Source organism: Vicugna pacos, chromosome 1 (assembly GCF_048564905.1).
Source record: "Vicugna pacos chromosome 1, VicPac4, whole genome shotgun sequence".
NCBI classification, from domain to species: domain Eukaryota; kingdom Metazoa; phylum Chordata; class Mammalia; order Artiodactyla; family Camelidae; genus Vicugna; species Vicugna pacos.
The window spans coordinates 64,509,552-64,522,380 of NC_132987.1; the positions used below are offsets into that span (position 1 = coordinate 64,509,552).

The 12,829-nt window shown below is 43.0% G+C and overlaps 1 protein-coding gene across 2 annotated transcripts in view; it reads right to left on the minus strand.

Moving 5' to 3' along the window:
• The window catches only part of LOC102532976 (kalirin RhoGEF kinase), a 443,405-nt gene that overhangs the window by 107,980 nt on the left and 322,596 nt on the right, over positions 1 to 12,829 (minus strand). For both annotated transcript variants that reach the window (XM_072963937.1, XM_072963936.1), the window contains exons 12-13: positions 8,794 to 9,002; positions 5,282 to 5,456 (exon numbers count right to left, since the gene is read on the minus strand). In XM_072963937.1, coding sequence (XP_072820038.1) covers positions 5,282 to 5,456; positions 8,794 to 9,002 — 384 coding nt within the window. The remainder of the gene's footprint in view (positions 1 to 5,281; positions 5,457 to 8,793; positions 9,003 to 12,829) is intronic.

A 12,829-nucleotide genomic window follows, 5' to 3' on the forward strand; every position in this document is an offset into this window, starting at 1 on the left:
TATAAAAATTTTGCATTTAAGTTAAAAAAAAAGGTCAATGTATTGGAAGCACTTACCTTGAAAGAAAAAAAAAAAACAACCCAGGGGCTTTTAAGGAAGCACAAGCCTCAGCAGGGCAAGTGATGGAGTCACCATTAAGGGTCCTATCTCCTTGGGCTGTGCTGGGAGAGCACCAGCATCCTGGAAGCACAGCTCCCAGGGGCGTGTGTGGAAGCCCGGCGTGGCTAACTAGAGTTCTGCCAGCAGGGGGCAACCAGGAGAGGTCAAAACACACCCAGAAAGTGGTGAATATATTGGAGACTTGTACCACAGAGAAGGCTGACAATGAAGAGAAACAGTTACCGGAGTTTGAGAGTCAGAGGGGACTGTAAAATAACTTACACAGTCACAACATTTTTCAGATAAAGGAAAGAGGGCTATGATGACCATTTTCAAATATTTTTAAAGCTGCCAAATAAGAAAGAGCAGATTTGTTCCATTTTTCCAGAGAGCAGAACAAGGACCAAAGGGTAGAAGGATGGAGATTTTGGTTCAATACAATGAGATCCTGAGTTCTCATCTCTCCCCCACACCCCACCCCTACCCTATCCCTGCTTCTGGGCTCTGGAGATAATCTGGGAGAGGCTATATGGCATCCTTCAGAAATGCCAAATCCTGACCACCAACTTTGACCCCTCCTCCCTGGGTTGTCTCATCGGGAAACCTTCCCTGGGCAGCCTGACAAAGCTAAGCATTCCTGCCTCAGTGTTCTCATCAAACTGTGAGTCTCTCTCTACCATAGAATTATCACATTATGGGATGATTTTGTTGCTGTGGTTCTCCCCAACTAGACCCCTAATGGCAGGGATTGTTTTATCCTCAATGCCCAACACAATTTTTGGTACATAGTAGGTGCTCGTTAAATGTTTACAAGATGAACTTCTATCAGGTGAAAGGCTGCCTGAAGGATCTCTTTCACATATAAAATGCTAAGGGTCTCTGCATACAACCAATTGCAGAATTGAGACCACAGTAAACTACAATCAGCCTTCTCTCTTCCAGGCAGAATTTTCCTCCTTGAGGGCCATTTTCCCCCAGCCTCAGCCTGGCCCCAGCTGGTCCTAAAATGAACCCCATGGGTTTATAGTTGGCTCTTCCATTCCTTACTTGGATTAATTATGTAGATTAATTTTCAGGTGCATTGAGCAAACTTTCATTGTAATTATGGAGTCAGAGATTTAAAAGAAAGACCATAACTGCAGCCCATTTTTCATAATGCCCCTTGTACAGAGTGGCTTTCTTGGTGTCATTTCTAGTACTCTCCAACCTTTGTATGCTCACCTCAGGGGATGCCCAAGATTAACTGTTGAAAACAGAGAGGAAAATTATCTGTATTTAAATATGCATATGTATGTGTACATATACATATGAGACCTGTACACATATCTGATCAAACCAATAGAAAAGGTATGACATTTCCCTGGACTTTCACTGGTATACTGATGCTGGAGTCTCACTCGGACCACATGTCTGATGGTGTGGCAGGGGAGGGCTCCTCAGGGACACCGGAAAGACCACAATGCAGAGGGGTTCATTCATTCAGTTGCTTTCAGCATACTTCAAATTATTGCTCTTTTCATGTGCCTAGCTAAATGAACTTACCTATTATCTAGTTTTAACTAAATTAACCTTCACAAAAGGACATGTGGCTTAACAAGGTTCCTCAAAGAAACTGCAGTTTGAAGATAATACTAATCATGAAAGCACAAGGGAACTTTGAACTCTTTGGCAACCACATTATGGGGTAAAGAAACAGTGACAATCCAGTCAGATCTGTCAGGAAACCAGAAGCAAAAAATAACTGAAAACTATCAAGGAGACTATTTGAAATATGGAACCACAACGTCTAATGAAAAAGCGAAACTTTACCCTAAGGGCTCAGTGAGTTTTGAGATTATTAGTGATAGTAGAACATATGTATAATTTATAAACTAATATAGACGCAGGTAGAGGGGGTTGCAAGTTCAAAAATATTTTATTGAGAGTGTACAACCAAGAGTTTAGAGACCACTATCTTGTTCTTGCTTCTAAAAATATTTTTTATTTCTTTCTGATCATTCTGATTAATGGTAGGAAAGGTGAAATGCACGGAGGCATCAAAAACAAGAAAAAGTTACTTATATGCTTAACACCACAAAATAAACATTGTTTGCATTTGGTGAAGTGTCCCTTCTATCGTAACTGTTTCCTGTAACATATTTTTCATAAAAGGAGGCTGAACTTACAGGAAAAAAACTTTAGAGAACATCATGTTCTGCTATGGGTCACTTTGCCTAGTCTCCAGGGAGCCTCAGGCATGTCAGGAATGCAGCTGTAGTCCTGGTTTCTGAACATCTGCCTCATACATTTGGGATAAGTTTCACCCTCAGTGGAGGTACCCCTGACCCTACCCCAGGTATACTGTGGGAGCCATATTCCTCAGTAAAAGGAGACTGGTGCAGCAATTCATGTGTTACCCTAATTTTAAAATTAATTCATCCATGCCAGCCATCAGTGATATGGTTAAGGAGTCACACTCAGATTCCCCAGACGTCAGGGGAGCAGGCCTACTCTGGGTTTCAGTAATCCCTAGGAATTCTGAGTATGTCCATCAAATGCCTTCCTTTGGGGAAGGAAACCATTGCTGTAGATCAGTAACAGCCTCTGCCCTGGCTTATGTCAGCTCTGACACATCTCTCACTACAGAAACCACCCTCAGTTTCACACTCTGAATCTTCTCTAGAAGTTTGCCCTTCATCTCCACAGTGAAACACTTGCTGGTATTTGAAATAATCTCCTCACCCTCAAAAATAACTTCTGACAGTCTGACTTGAAAGAGAAATTTTCCATAGGTCTGGCAGGATTTCCATTTCTATCTAAGATGAATTACAGCATTTCCTCAAGTTTTGGGCCACACTTGAAATGGGGAACAAGACTCCTTCTAAAACCTGGGTGTCACTGCCTAAACCAGAGGGGGCAGAGCCAAGTTTTTATCTCTCTCATTTGATCTACTTACTATTTTTATCTCCCTCATTTTGTTAGACCCTCATTGTACTTCCCTACTTCTGTTCTGCTGCACACCAAGCTATCCAACTTGTTGTCTAGTATTCAGGGTGGGAAGTGGAATTTTTATACGGTACAATCTCCGAAGAATGCAAATCCTACAATTTACATATCAAGCGCATCACAACGTTTAAATAGGATCCAATTTTAAATTATTTGATTTACAGTCAACTTCCTTTGTAAAAAAAAAAAAAAGGACTTGTGTGTGTGTGTGTGTGTGTGTGTGTGTGTGTGTGTGTGTATGCTTTGGACTGGAAATGGATTTTCCCAGAATCACACTGCAAGCAAACAGTGATGCCCCAGCTGATGTCAGGTGTCCAGTCCGAGTGGCAAAGTAAAGCTGACTGATCTATTCCAGAACTAAACCAGCAACCCTGACCTCAAAACTCCATCCATCTAATTGAATACATCTTAAGCATCCAAACCCTCAGGTTACTTCCTCCCCCTAAAGCATTTTTTGACGTGGATCTGGAATGACAGGAGAGTCAATAAAGAATACAACAGCTGAATTCCCACACCAGCTAATGTAACTTCCCCCGGGGATGTAGTCACTCTCGGTGGGTGTAATGGGGCCGAGGGAGGGCTGTAGGAGTGCCTGGGGCCAGTGCTGCTGCAACCTAACGTTAACCTCTGCTTATTTCTGCGTCTCACTCCCCATTACCAAAGAATAATAACTCCCACCCCCTTTCTCCTTTCTTTATTACCTTTGTCACCTCACCTTTATGAAATTTCCCACAGTCACGCCTCACCACATGCCAATATCTCTACTTTTCCACTGGCATTTCCATTGTTCTTTCAATATATGTTTTAATACTGTTTGCCACCTGAAATGCTTTTGAGTATAGATTCGAAGAAAATTATAAGTAAAAAGTATAAATAAATTCACTTAAAGTTATGGAATGAGTTGGAGGGATAATCAAGATCAAGATTAAAGGCATATCTTTTCCTTTGTTTCAGAAACTGTCTAGAAAGCACCTTTGAGAACATGATATCTTAAAGCAAGAAACTGCCGTGGCTTCCGGGAAGTCAGGGTAGAGGGGAAGAGAAAGCTCACCCGAGAGTAAGGGGTAGGAAGGACTGCTTGAGCACTGCTTTTCTTGTATATTTCTGATTCTCATTATAAATATTTTTGGTCTCAGGACTGAAGGAGAGGACACCTGCTGCCAGGATCATTTTCTGGTCCTGCGTGGGGCTGGTGATGGGACTGGGATGGGGATACTGGAGCTTTCAACATTTGAAAAAATAATAATTTTCCTTTCAAATTAGTTCACAGAAGTTTAAAACAGATACTTCTGGGAAATCAATCCCAGGCCCCCAGAAGTCCCAACTCAGAAGAGATGGTTGGAATGCAAAGTAAAGTTTTAACAAATGGTAGATGGAGAACTGGTTTTCCTTCATACCACACTAGTCAGGAGCAAAGAGAAGACAGAGTTTTTAATTTAACTCTTTGCTATCCCTGAAAAGGAAAATGCGCTACAGGTATTGAATATTCTCCATACCCCAGAAACCCTACTGGTCTGGCTTTAGTTCCTGTGTCAGAGCAGAAAATAATAAAAGGTGGATATTATGCGGGGTGGACAATATTAACAGGTATCACAAAGGGAGCATAAATAACCAGAACACCTGATTCTGACCTTCCCAGAATGAACTGAGGAGTCAATGAGATGAACCAGCAAACGGCGTTCAAATGGCTCACTTTCTTAACGAGCAGAAAGCAAACTGAGGATACACGTCTTCCTTCCTGTGGCTCATGAGTTCCTGGCTGCTGTGTGAGTTTGTCTAATCCCTGATCTACAGTCACCACCGGAGACCATCTAAGTTTAACACCTACCTCCTCATGAGGCCATAGAATCCAACGACTCTACCACAACCACCCAACAGCCAGCTCCATGGCCTTTCAGGAATCAAAGTACCAAGGAAGAGTCCAATGCATACCAACAAAACCCTTCTCAATGGAGTATTCCCAGACAGGAAGCGAGCAGAGGGGCTCTGGTTGGCGGTGGGGGTGAGAGGGACTGGAAGGAATACAATATGGTGGAATGTGAATTTGCTGATTTCTAAAAATGTATCTGTGATGCACAGTCCCCTGTCATCCCTCTAGGCTCCTGCCCAATAGTCCCTTCCAGGTCCCTGGGGCAGCGCCCATGGCCAGGAAGCAGCCTGCCCTCCGCCTTCCCACCACACGCCGCCCCACCTCTACCTCAATGGTATACTGCTCAAAGATGCGCAGCTGCAGGAAGATGTCCAGCTTGATCTTCCGCTCGTGGAACAGCTCCTCCATCTGCACCTGGGCGTCATCGAGCTGCTGCAGGACTGATTCGATGTGGCTGATGGAGCTACTGTGGGGGGTCTTGTTGTTAGACACAGCCGAGTCCCTGTGGCAGAGCGGGAGAAAGAAGGCGGGGGGCCTTGCCATGTTAAAAGCGATGGAGGAACAGGGGGCCTTCCTTGTCTGAGCAAGGGGGATGTGAATTAGTTAAGTCACTCAAAATCGACAGATCTTAATCAAACTCCTAGTGTGAGCCTGGCACCATCTGCTTAGTAGGTGAACCAAAGATACACGTATCCTCTTTGAGTTCACAGCACAGTAGCTCCAAGACTAGCTGCTGTCCTGTTCTTCAAACAGAATTGTGACAGAGATCAAATGAATGCATGCGAAAGGATTCCACAAATGTTAGAGGAATGGGATGGTTCCACACATACATGTAGTCTAATGTGTACAGTTTCAATACACACATGCACACTAACACAAATACAATACATAAGAGTAGACAAATTAAAGGCATATGAGGGGGGAGCTCTTCCTAGTTTTACCTCACAGGATTATTGTTTAAATAAAATGAGACCATGGCTACCAAAATTATTCATCCACTTTACAATGCTATGCCAACGTTCTGGGCTTGTGTTACTACCTTTAAGCTGTAGCTCGGAAAGCATGGGGTCTGGGGCTGTAAGCCTGGATTAAGTCCCTGCTCTGACATATATGGGCTGGTGACCTTGGGAAGTCACCTCCCTGAGGCCCAGGTGCCTCTTGTAAAGTGCACTTAATAATCCCCAGCCTGCTCCCATCACGGTCTGCTGTTCAATAAGACAGCATGTGTGAACATGTTTTGTGACCAGGAACATGCTGTACCAATGAATGTTAATCCTGAAAGGACACCGAAGTGTCAAGCGCTGACTAGGGCACAGGTCCCACTGGGGAGAGTAGAAGCTAGGGCACAAGAGGCTGGACAACCAACAGAGGTTTCAAAGAGGATGAGCTCTAATTTGGGAATTAGAAGAAAAAGAGGAACCCAGCCAAGTAGATGGGAGGGGCGGGCTTTCTGAGCAGAGAGCATCTAAACAAAACTAGCAAGGGGAGGCGACACGTCATAGAGACAACCAAGAGATAAACACGTGATCCGCTCAGACAAGTGAGGTGGTGAGGACACCTCCAAAGAGACCATTATCGTGGGACAACTGTGGAGTTGAAGAAGTTTAGATTCCACAGGGCCTTCAGTGAGTAAGCTAGAGCCCTGAAACTTGAAATAAACAGGCATATTCATTATCTTGTGATGTCTTGGTTTCTTACATAACTTAAGAAGTCAGAGGTCAGGGGAAAATCTTTAGTTTTGAATGCTTTCCTCAGCAGCCTTTCTGAAAACCAGGGCCTTGAAGCTGGTCTTTATCCAGAAGCAATGGGATCTGAGCTCATACTGATTCTGAAGGGAGCATAAGGTCAGTTGTCCAGAGTCTCTCCTTCTGTCATCCAGGGTGCTTCCAACCCCAACCTCCTCACCCTGGCCTATTCGGGCACAAAAGCCCACCACAGCGCAGAATCACCCAACCACAAGAAGAACACGAGAGCTGCACTCAACACTATGCCTTCTGCGTCTGTTGAGAACATTGCTGCTGGGAGGATATGGCTGTTCTTTCTGACGGCTCCCCTCTGTCTTTCTCTATCACAGCTTCCAGAAGAAAGGGGAGGATTTCTGGCCATTTTGTACAGAACCTATGTCAGTGGCACACTGGCTAGGAATCGCAGAGATGATGTAAAATGACTTTAGGTACTTCGGTGATGAGTAGCGGAAGAGACGTGGAGGCCTAGGAAGATGTGTGCGCCGGTGTGTGTGAGGCATCCGGACCAACGTCCACCAGGCACCATCCACTCTTTTTCTTTGACTGGTCTTGATATCAGGGAGGCTAGCATCAGGCTTGGGGAAGAATGAACAGTCAGCAGTGGTTCTTGTCACTTGCCTATAGTCCCCTGTGAAATCCATGAAACTTAAACTTGCAGGACAGGCATCAGCCATCTCATTGCCTTCACTATCACTGAGCAGCCTGCAGCCCTCAGGCGGCGTGGTCGGCAGCGGGTAAGAGCACGTGGCATCTCCACAGACCCTGCCCCACAGGGAGGCCAGACAAGTTTGTGTAAAGTATCTGGAGGGGAAAGGCAAAGCCATCACAAAATTCTCGAGCTGACAGGCTCCTAGAGTGAACCCGTTAATGACACAGACGAAACAGCTGAGGCCCAGAAAGGTTAGACTGCCCACTGTTTGGAGTTTTCTTCAGAAGCAAGTAGCAGTGGGGTTTCCTAGATAGGCAGACACAACTGTCATGTATTATATATTCATGAGGATGAATTGGGGGAAGAAGGGAAAGAGGCTGTCTCGTTAGTAAGCAATAAGAGCACCCAGAAAATCTCAACGGCATGTTCAGAATAGAAATGATTAATCTAACAGGAAAACTTGCCAGGGCCATCCCAAGGTAAGCTCTCATTGCTTATTTAATTGGACAACTAGTATGGGTGGGGGGAAAGCCCTCTCCAATTGAAGTAATTCCCTCCAGCCTCAGGACTGTCCTGGGACGTGTTGATGAGATTATTTCTGTCCAGCGCTGGCAGAGGTTCCGGTGCTCAGTGATTTGGGGATAGGAAAAGCTCCCACAGGCAGACATCATTAGCCCCATCAAATCCTATTTACACAGCACCTGGGCAGAGGGCTGCTTGCTGAGGGCTTGCTCAAGGCCTCATGACACTTTATCTGAGGAGCCGATGCCCTTGACAGGGACAGGAAACCAGACATTGATGCCAAGAGAAAGGAGGCAATGGTGTGGATGATTCTAAATGAATGTAAGGCACCAGACAGGGTTTTCTAAGAGTCCTTCTAAGCTGTATTTGTTTAGGATGATATAGAAAGAGTTTTATTTTCTGGGCAGCAGGAAATGGTGGAAAGGTTGTATGTTGGTGGTAGAAAGTAGAGGGGGAAAACATCACACACTCTCTACATTTTCATGGGGCCACAGGTACCATTTGGGGTTACATTTTTCTGACTGGAGCACTGGAATTCAGAGTAGCCTGAGAACAGATGCCAAATAACACGACATTCCATAATGGCTATTTCTCCACATGACCAAATATGCCATAATTCTTAATGAAGATGCTGTTTATTTTCTATTGAATGTTGTTAAATTTTTGTTGTATTTGTATTGCTTGTTGGATGCTGAATAGCATCTTCAATCATACATAATGCTTTGAAACATTAGCGCTTTTCCATTTACTATTTCATTCTAAATGCAAGTTGGGTGCAAGCATTTGTATATCTGACAGATGGAGAAACTGAAGCTCACACAAGACCACAAAGCTGGCTGTGGCTGAGCCAAGACCAGGACATGATGACTTATCTCACGTCTAGTTCGAGGCATTTCCCTCTGGAAAGCACTGCCCATGCTGACCTGGCCTCGCTGGGCTCCCCCAGGGAGGGAGGCGCTGACCTGAGCTGCTGGATAAGGTCTTCGCCCTCCTTGATGACGTTGAGCGTGGCATCCAGAGTGGCGGTCTGCTGCTGCTGGAACTGTTTGATCAGTTCCTGGACCGCATCCACAGAGTCTGCACAGACATCCTCCAGCATCTCCTTCTGAAGGTCTTCCATCCATGTCCACAACTGCAGAGGAGAGAGCAGAGAGTCAATCAGGGCAGATGGGAGAGGCCAGGGCTGAGGTAAGGGCAGGAGTGTTGAACTGAGGTCACCTAACTGACCCTCAACCAGTCAATGAGATACCAGACTGTCTTGCTCATCAGCACACCGATGGGTCAGTTTGCATTTCTGTATTTTGATTCATTATCCATCTCTGCTAAGTCTACTCCCTTAGTGCTGGCATTCCCTAACGACAGAACCACCCTCACCTTTACTTCCCTGTGGCTTAGGGAAACTGTGGTCTTAGAGCTGGGAGCTGCCTCATCTTTGAGGGACTGGGAAGAATAGGAAACTGGCGATGGACAAATCTTATTTCATCTTTCATAAAGTAGGGCTCTGCACACTTCCTTCAGGCAGCTGACCCAAGACCAGGATGTTATGACTTATCTTGTGTCTAATCCAAGATACTGTCCAAGGCATTTCCCACTGGAAAGCACCACTCATGCTGGTTCCTAGAAACCTATCATGGTTTTATAAATATGCAAAAAAGAATGTGATGCTCAAAAAGAACCAAATGAAGATTAAGTAAATATGTGCTACGCTAAATTATTTTATTCTTTTCAGGACTGCTCAGTTGGTTAGAAAGTTGAATGCTAGAGACATAGCTTAATTTCAATATAAATATGAAACATTTCCCTCACGATATTCAAGATGATGAAATGTAGTCAGGATGATATTACTGGTCAGACAACTTGAAAAGAGCTAATTATAGTGTTTTGAATGGAATAAGCACTGGACATGATGAGGAATTGAGCTGAATTCCTAAAAATCCACTTATTGATGCCTCTTCCTCATACTGAACATAGGCCTCCAGTGGCCTACCACAGTGCTCCTCTTCTAACTGCTCTCAGTGGGCATTTTCATGAATGATGGAGGCAAAGATGAGTCTGACATTATCTTAGAAACAAGGAATCTTCACCTGGACTGCAGGAAAGATAAGCTCATGGCTCCACCAGGGGGAAAAATCTGGTAGAAGAAGCCAGGAGATGTGGATTGTGCTCTTCCTATAACCTGTGGCGCCTCTGAGTAAATCACTATACCCTTTGCTCACCAAGACTTCATACGTAACATAGGCTGGGGAAAGCACAGCATAAAATGGTTAGTGACCTTATGGATCTAGCATTCTGTAAGTCTTCCATGTTACAAACATGGATAAATATCCACCTTAAGAATATTATTTCATCTTGTTGATTCTCAGTACAGTAAATCATGGTATAGCCTTTGTAAAAAGAGATAAGAAAAGAGACAATAAAGAGAGACAAAAAATAGTCTTCAGATTTTGGACAAGTCATTCTTTGTTCTTTAGACAGGAAAGGCCATAAATGCGGCAGAAGAGGTTGGGTTAACAAGATTAAAAAGCCCTGGAGATAGTAAGTGAAGGGCTTTAACAAATGTTCTCTTTGGATAGATGAGAACCTCTCTAAGCCTGTGTCTCCTCATCTACAAAATGGGAAGAATAATATTTGCCCTGCTCACTCCAAAAGTTACGAGAAATAAATTATTTACGTTATCAATGCTTTACATAAATATACACGATTATTAATAAGTCTGTAGTATTGTCATTATAGCTACGAGGAATACAAATTGTTATTATTCAGTGTCCCTGTCATGTAGCAGCTTACTTCTGGTTGTAATTAGTTCAGTTTCCTTTCTTTACAAATAAACCTTTTGTTGTAAAACACAAGTTTTCTAGACCATATAAGCTGGGATTCATACTCTTAAAGGTATGAATGTCTTTATTTCAAATCAGTATGAAATTAGGAAGTTCAGGATATTGGTCACTATAACTTAAAGCTACTTCATACTTTCCGGCTGTCATTTTGCCTAAAGAGCAAAGACATTTTCCAAATGTATTTAGCCCTTGGGTATGAGATAATGAATTCCCTGAAAAATTACTGTATGGAGAAGCAATATAGCATAGTGGTTAAGAGTTTCAAACTGCAGTTTTACCACGTTACCTATATAACCTTGAGTCAGTAACCTACAGTCTTTGCACCTCAGTTTTCCTTATCAGTAAAGTGGGAATAATAATAGTTTTTACCCCCCCCAGAGTTGTAAAGATCACTAATAAGTTGATATATATGTGTGTGTTATGTCTGTGTGTATACACACACAAATAAGTGAGATACATGTGTGTATTTGTGTATATGTATATATACTCTATATTTATGTAAATTATATATACATAAACATATATATACACATATGCATATGTTTATCTGTACACACACATACATGCTCACACAGATATATCACTTAGAAACAGTGCCTGGTATTTAGTAAGTGCTACATAAGTGCTAAGTATTATGATATTTAAGATATTTTTGATACGAGCCACCTCCAGTTCCCACTAGAAGACAGAGGGAAGGTTTGAAGTGCTCCTCCATTTTGAAATTGGTAAAAGATCTGTACTGGGTTTGGTCCTTCAGTATGGGATGATGTGCTGGGCCTCTGTGTTCTGTTTCTGCAGCTTTGTCCTGGAATATCTAAGGAAAGCCTAGAAATTGAAAAGTTTAGATATTTCTTTTAAAAAAGAAAAGAAAGGAAGACATGGAGAGAGACAGAGATGAACATTGTGGACAGAGAGCAGGACATTCAAGAGAAGAAAAACAAACTCAATGTGTCAGCGGAGGACAGGCACCCGATTCGGATGAGGCTGCACTTGTGCTACAGGAATAAGAGACAGGAAAGGGGCTTAGAGAGATCTTGAGGATTTGATTTTATTGAAGGTAATTTTATTCTCAGCACCATCCTTAAGCTATTTCAACAGCTTCATAGCTTGGAGGTCCTTTTTTTCCTCCTTAATAAGAACTTGAACACCTCTGGTGTAGGTCTAGGGAAGAAAGTCAGCATCACTCCTCTTTGAGGAAATCCACCACAACTCAGGACAGTCCTTCCACCTGGTGGTCACACAGCTAAATTGCAGGGACAGTCAAAGACCAAATCTTGCCCGAGATGAGGTGTCAGCGTTACAAACAAAAAGGCTAGAGAAAGATTAGGGATATTTTGAGGATACACACTAACCTCAGAAATCAGTATCATTTAAAAATACATCCTCCCTTCCAAATATTCTCTGATTAATGAGTTGAAATTGATTTCTTAGATTTCTGGTCATATATTTACTATTTTATTATTAAAGAAACTCTTGTCTAAGGTAGAGTTAAAACCTACTGTTGAAGAAAGTCAGCTAAGAGATAAACAATCAAATATGACATTAGATGCCACTCAGCTCAGTGGTCAGCAGCCTGATAAGGAAAGGAAGTGGCCCATCTACCTTCAAGAGGATAAGATGCCAAGTAAAACTGCTAGGAAACTGGACTCAGATACGGAAGAGGATTCCAGTACCAGAGACAAAGGGTTAGCGACATCTTTCTCTATTTTTCCTTCTGTAAAAACAAAAACAAAACAACCCAGAGGGAAAAGAGTTCTTGAATGGAACTGATACTTACTGGGAATAACTCTTGACTCAGTCTTTGTCTGGCTAGTTCTATGATCATGAGAAAACTACTTATTTCAATTACTTCATACTTAAAGTGTATGTGCACACATGTGTGTGTGTGTTCATGAATGCATATGTGTGTGTTTGTGGTTTCTCTAGCGTGTCTCTAAAATCCCTTCCAACTCTAACATGCCGTGGCTTCCCTTCAGAAGCTGAGCTAAAGAAGAGGTAGTAACAGAGATACTCCCCGAACTGCAAACCTGCAGTCACAGCTTTGATACCAAGACACCCAAAGTCCAGAGACTTTCGTAGCAGATTGAGGATAATTATGATACCAAGTTAAGAGACTATCTAC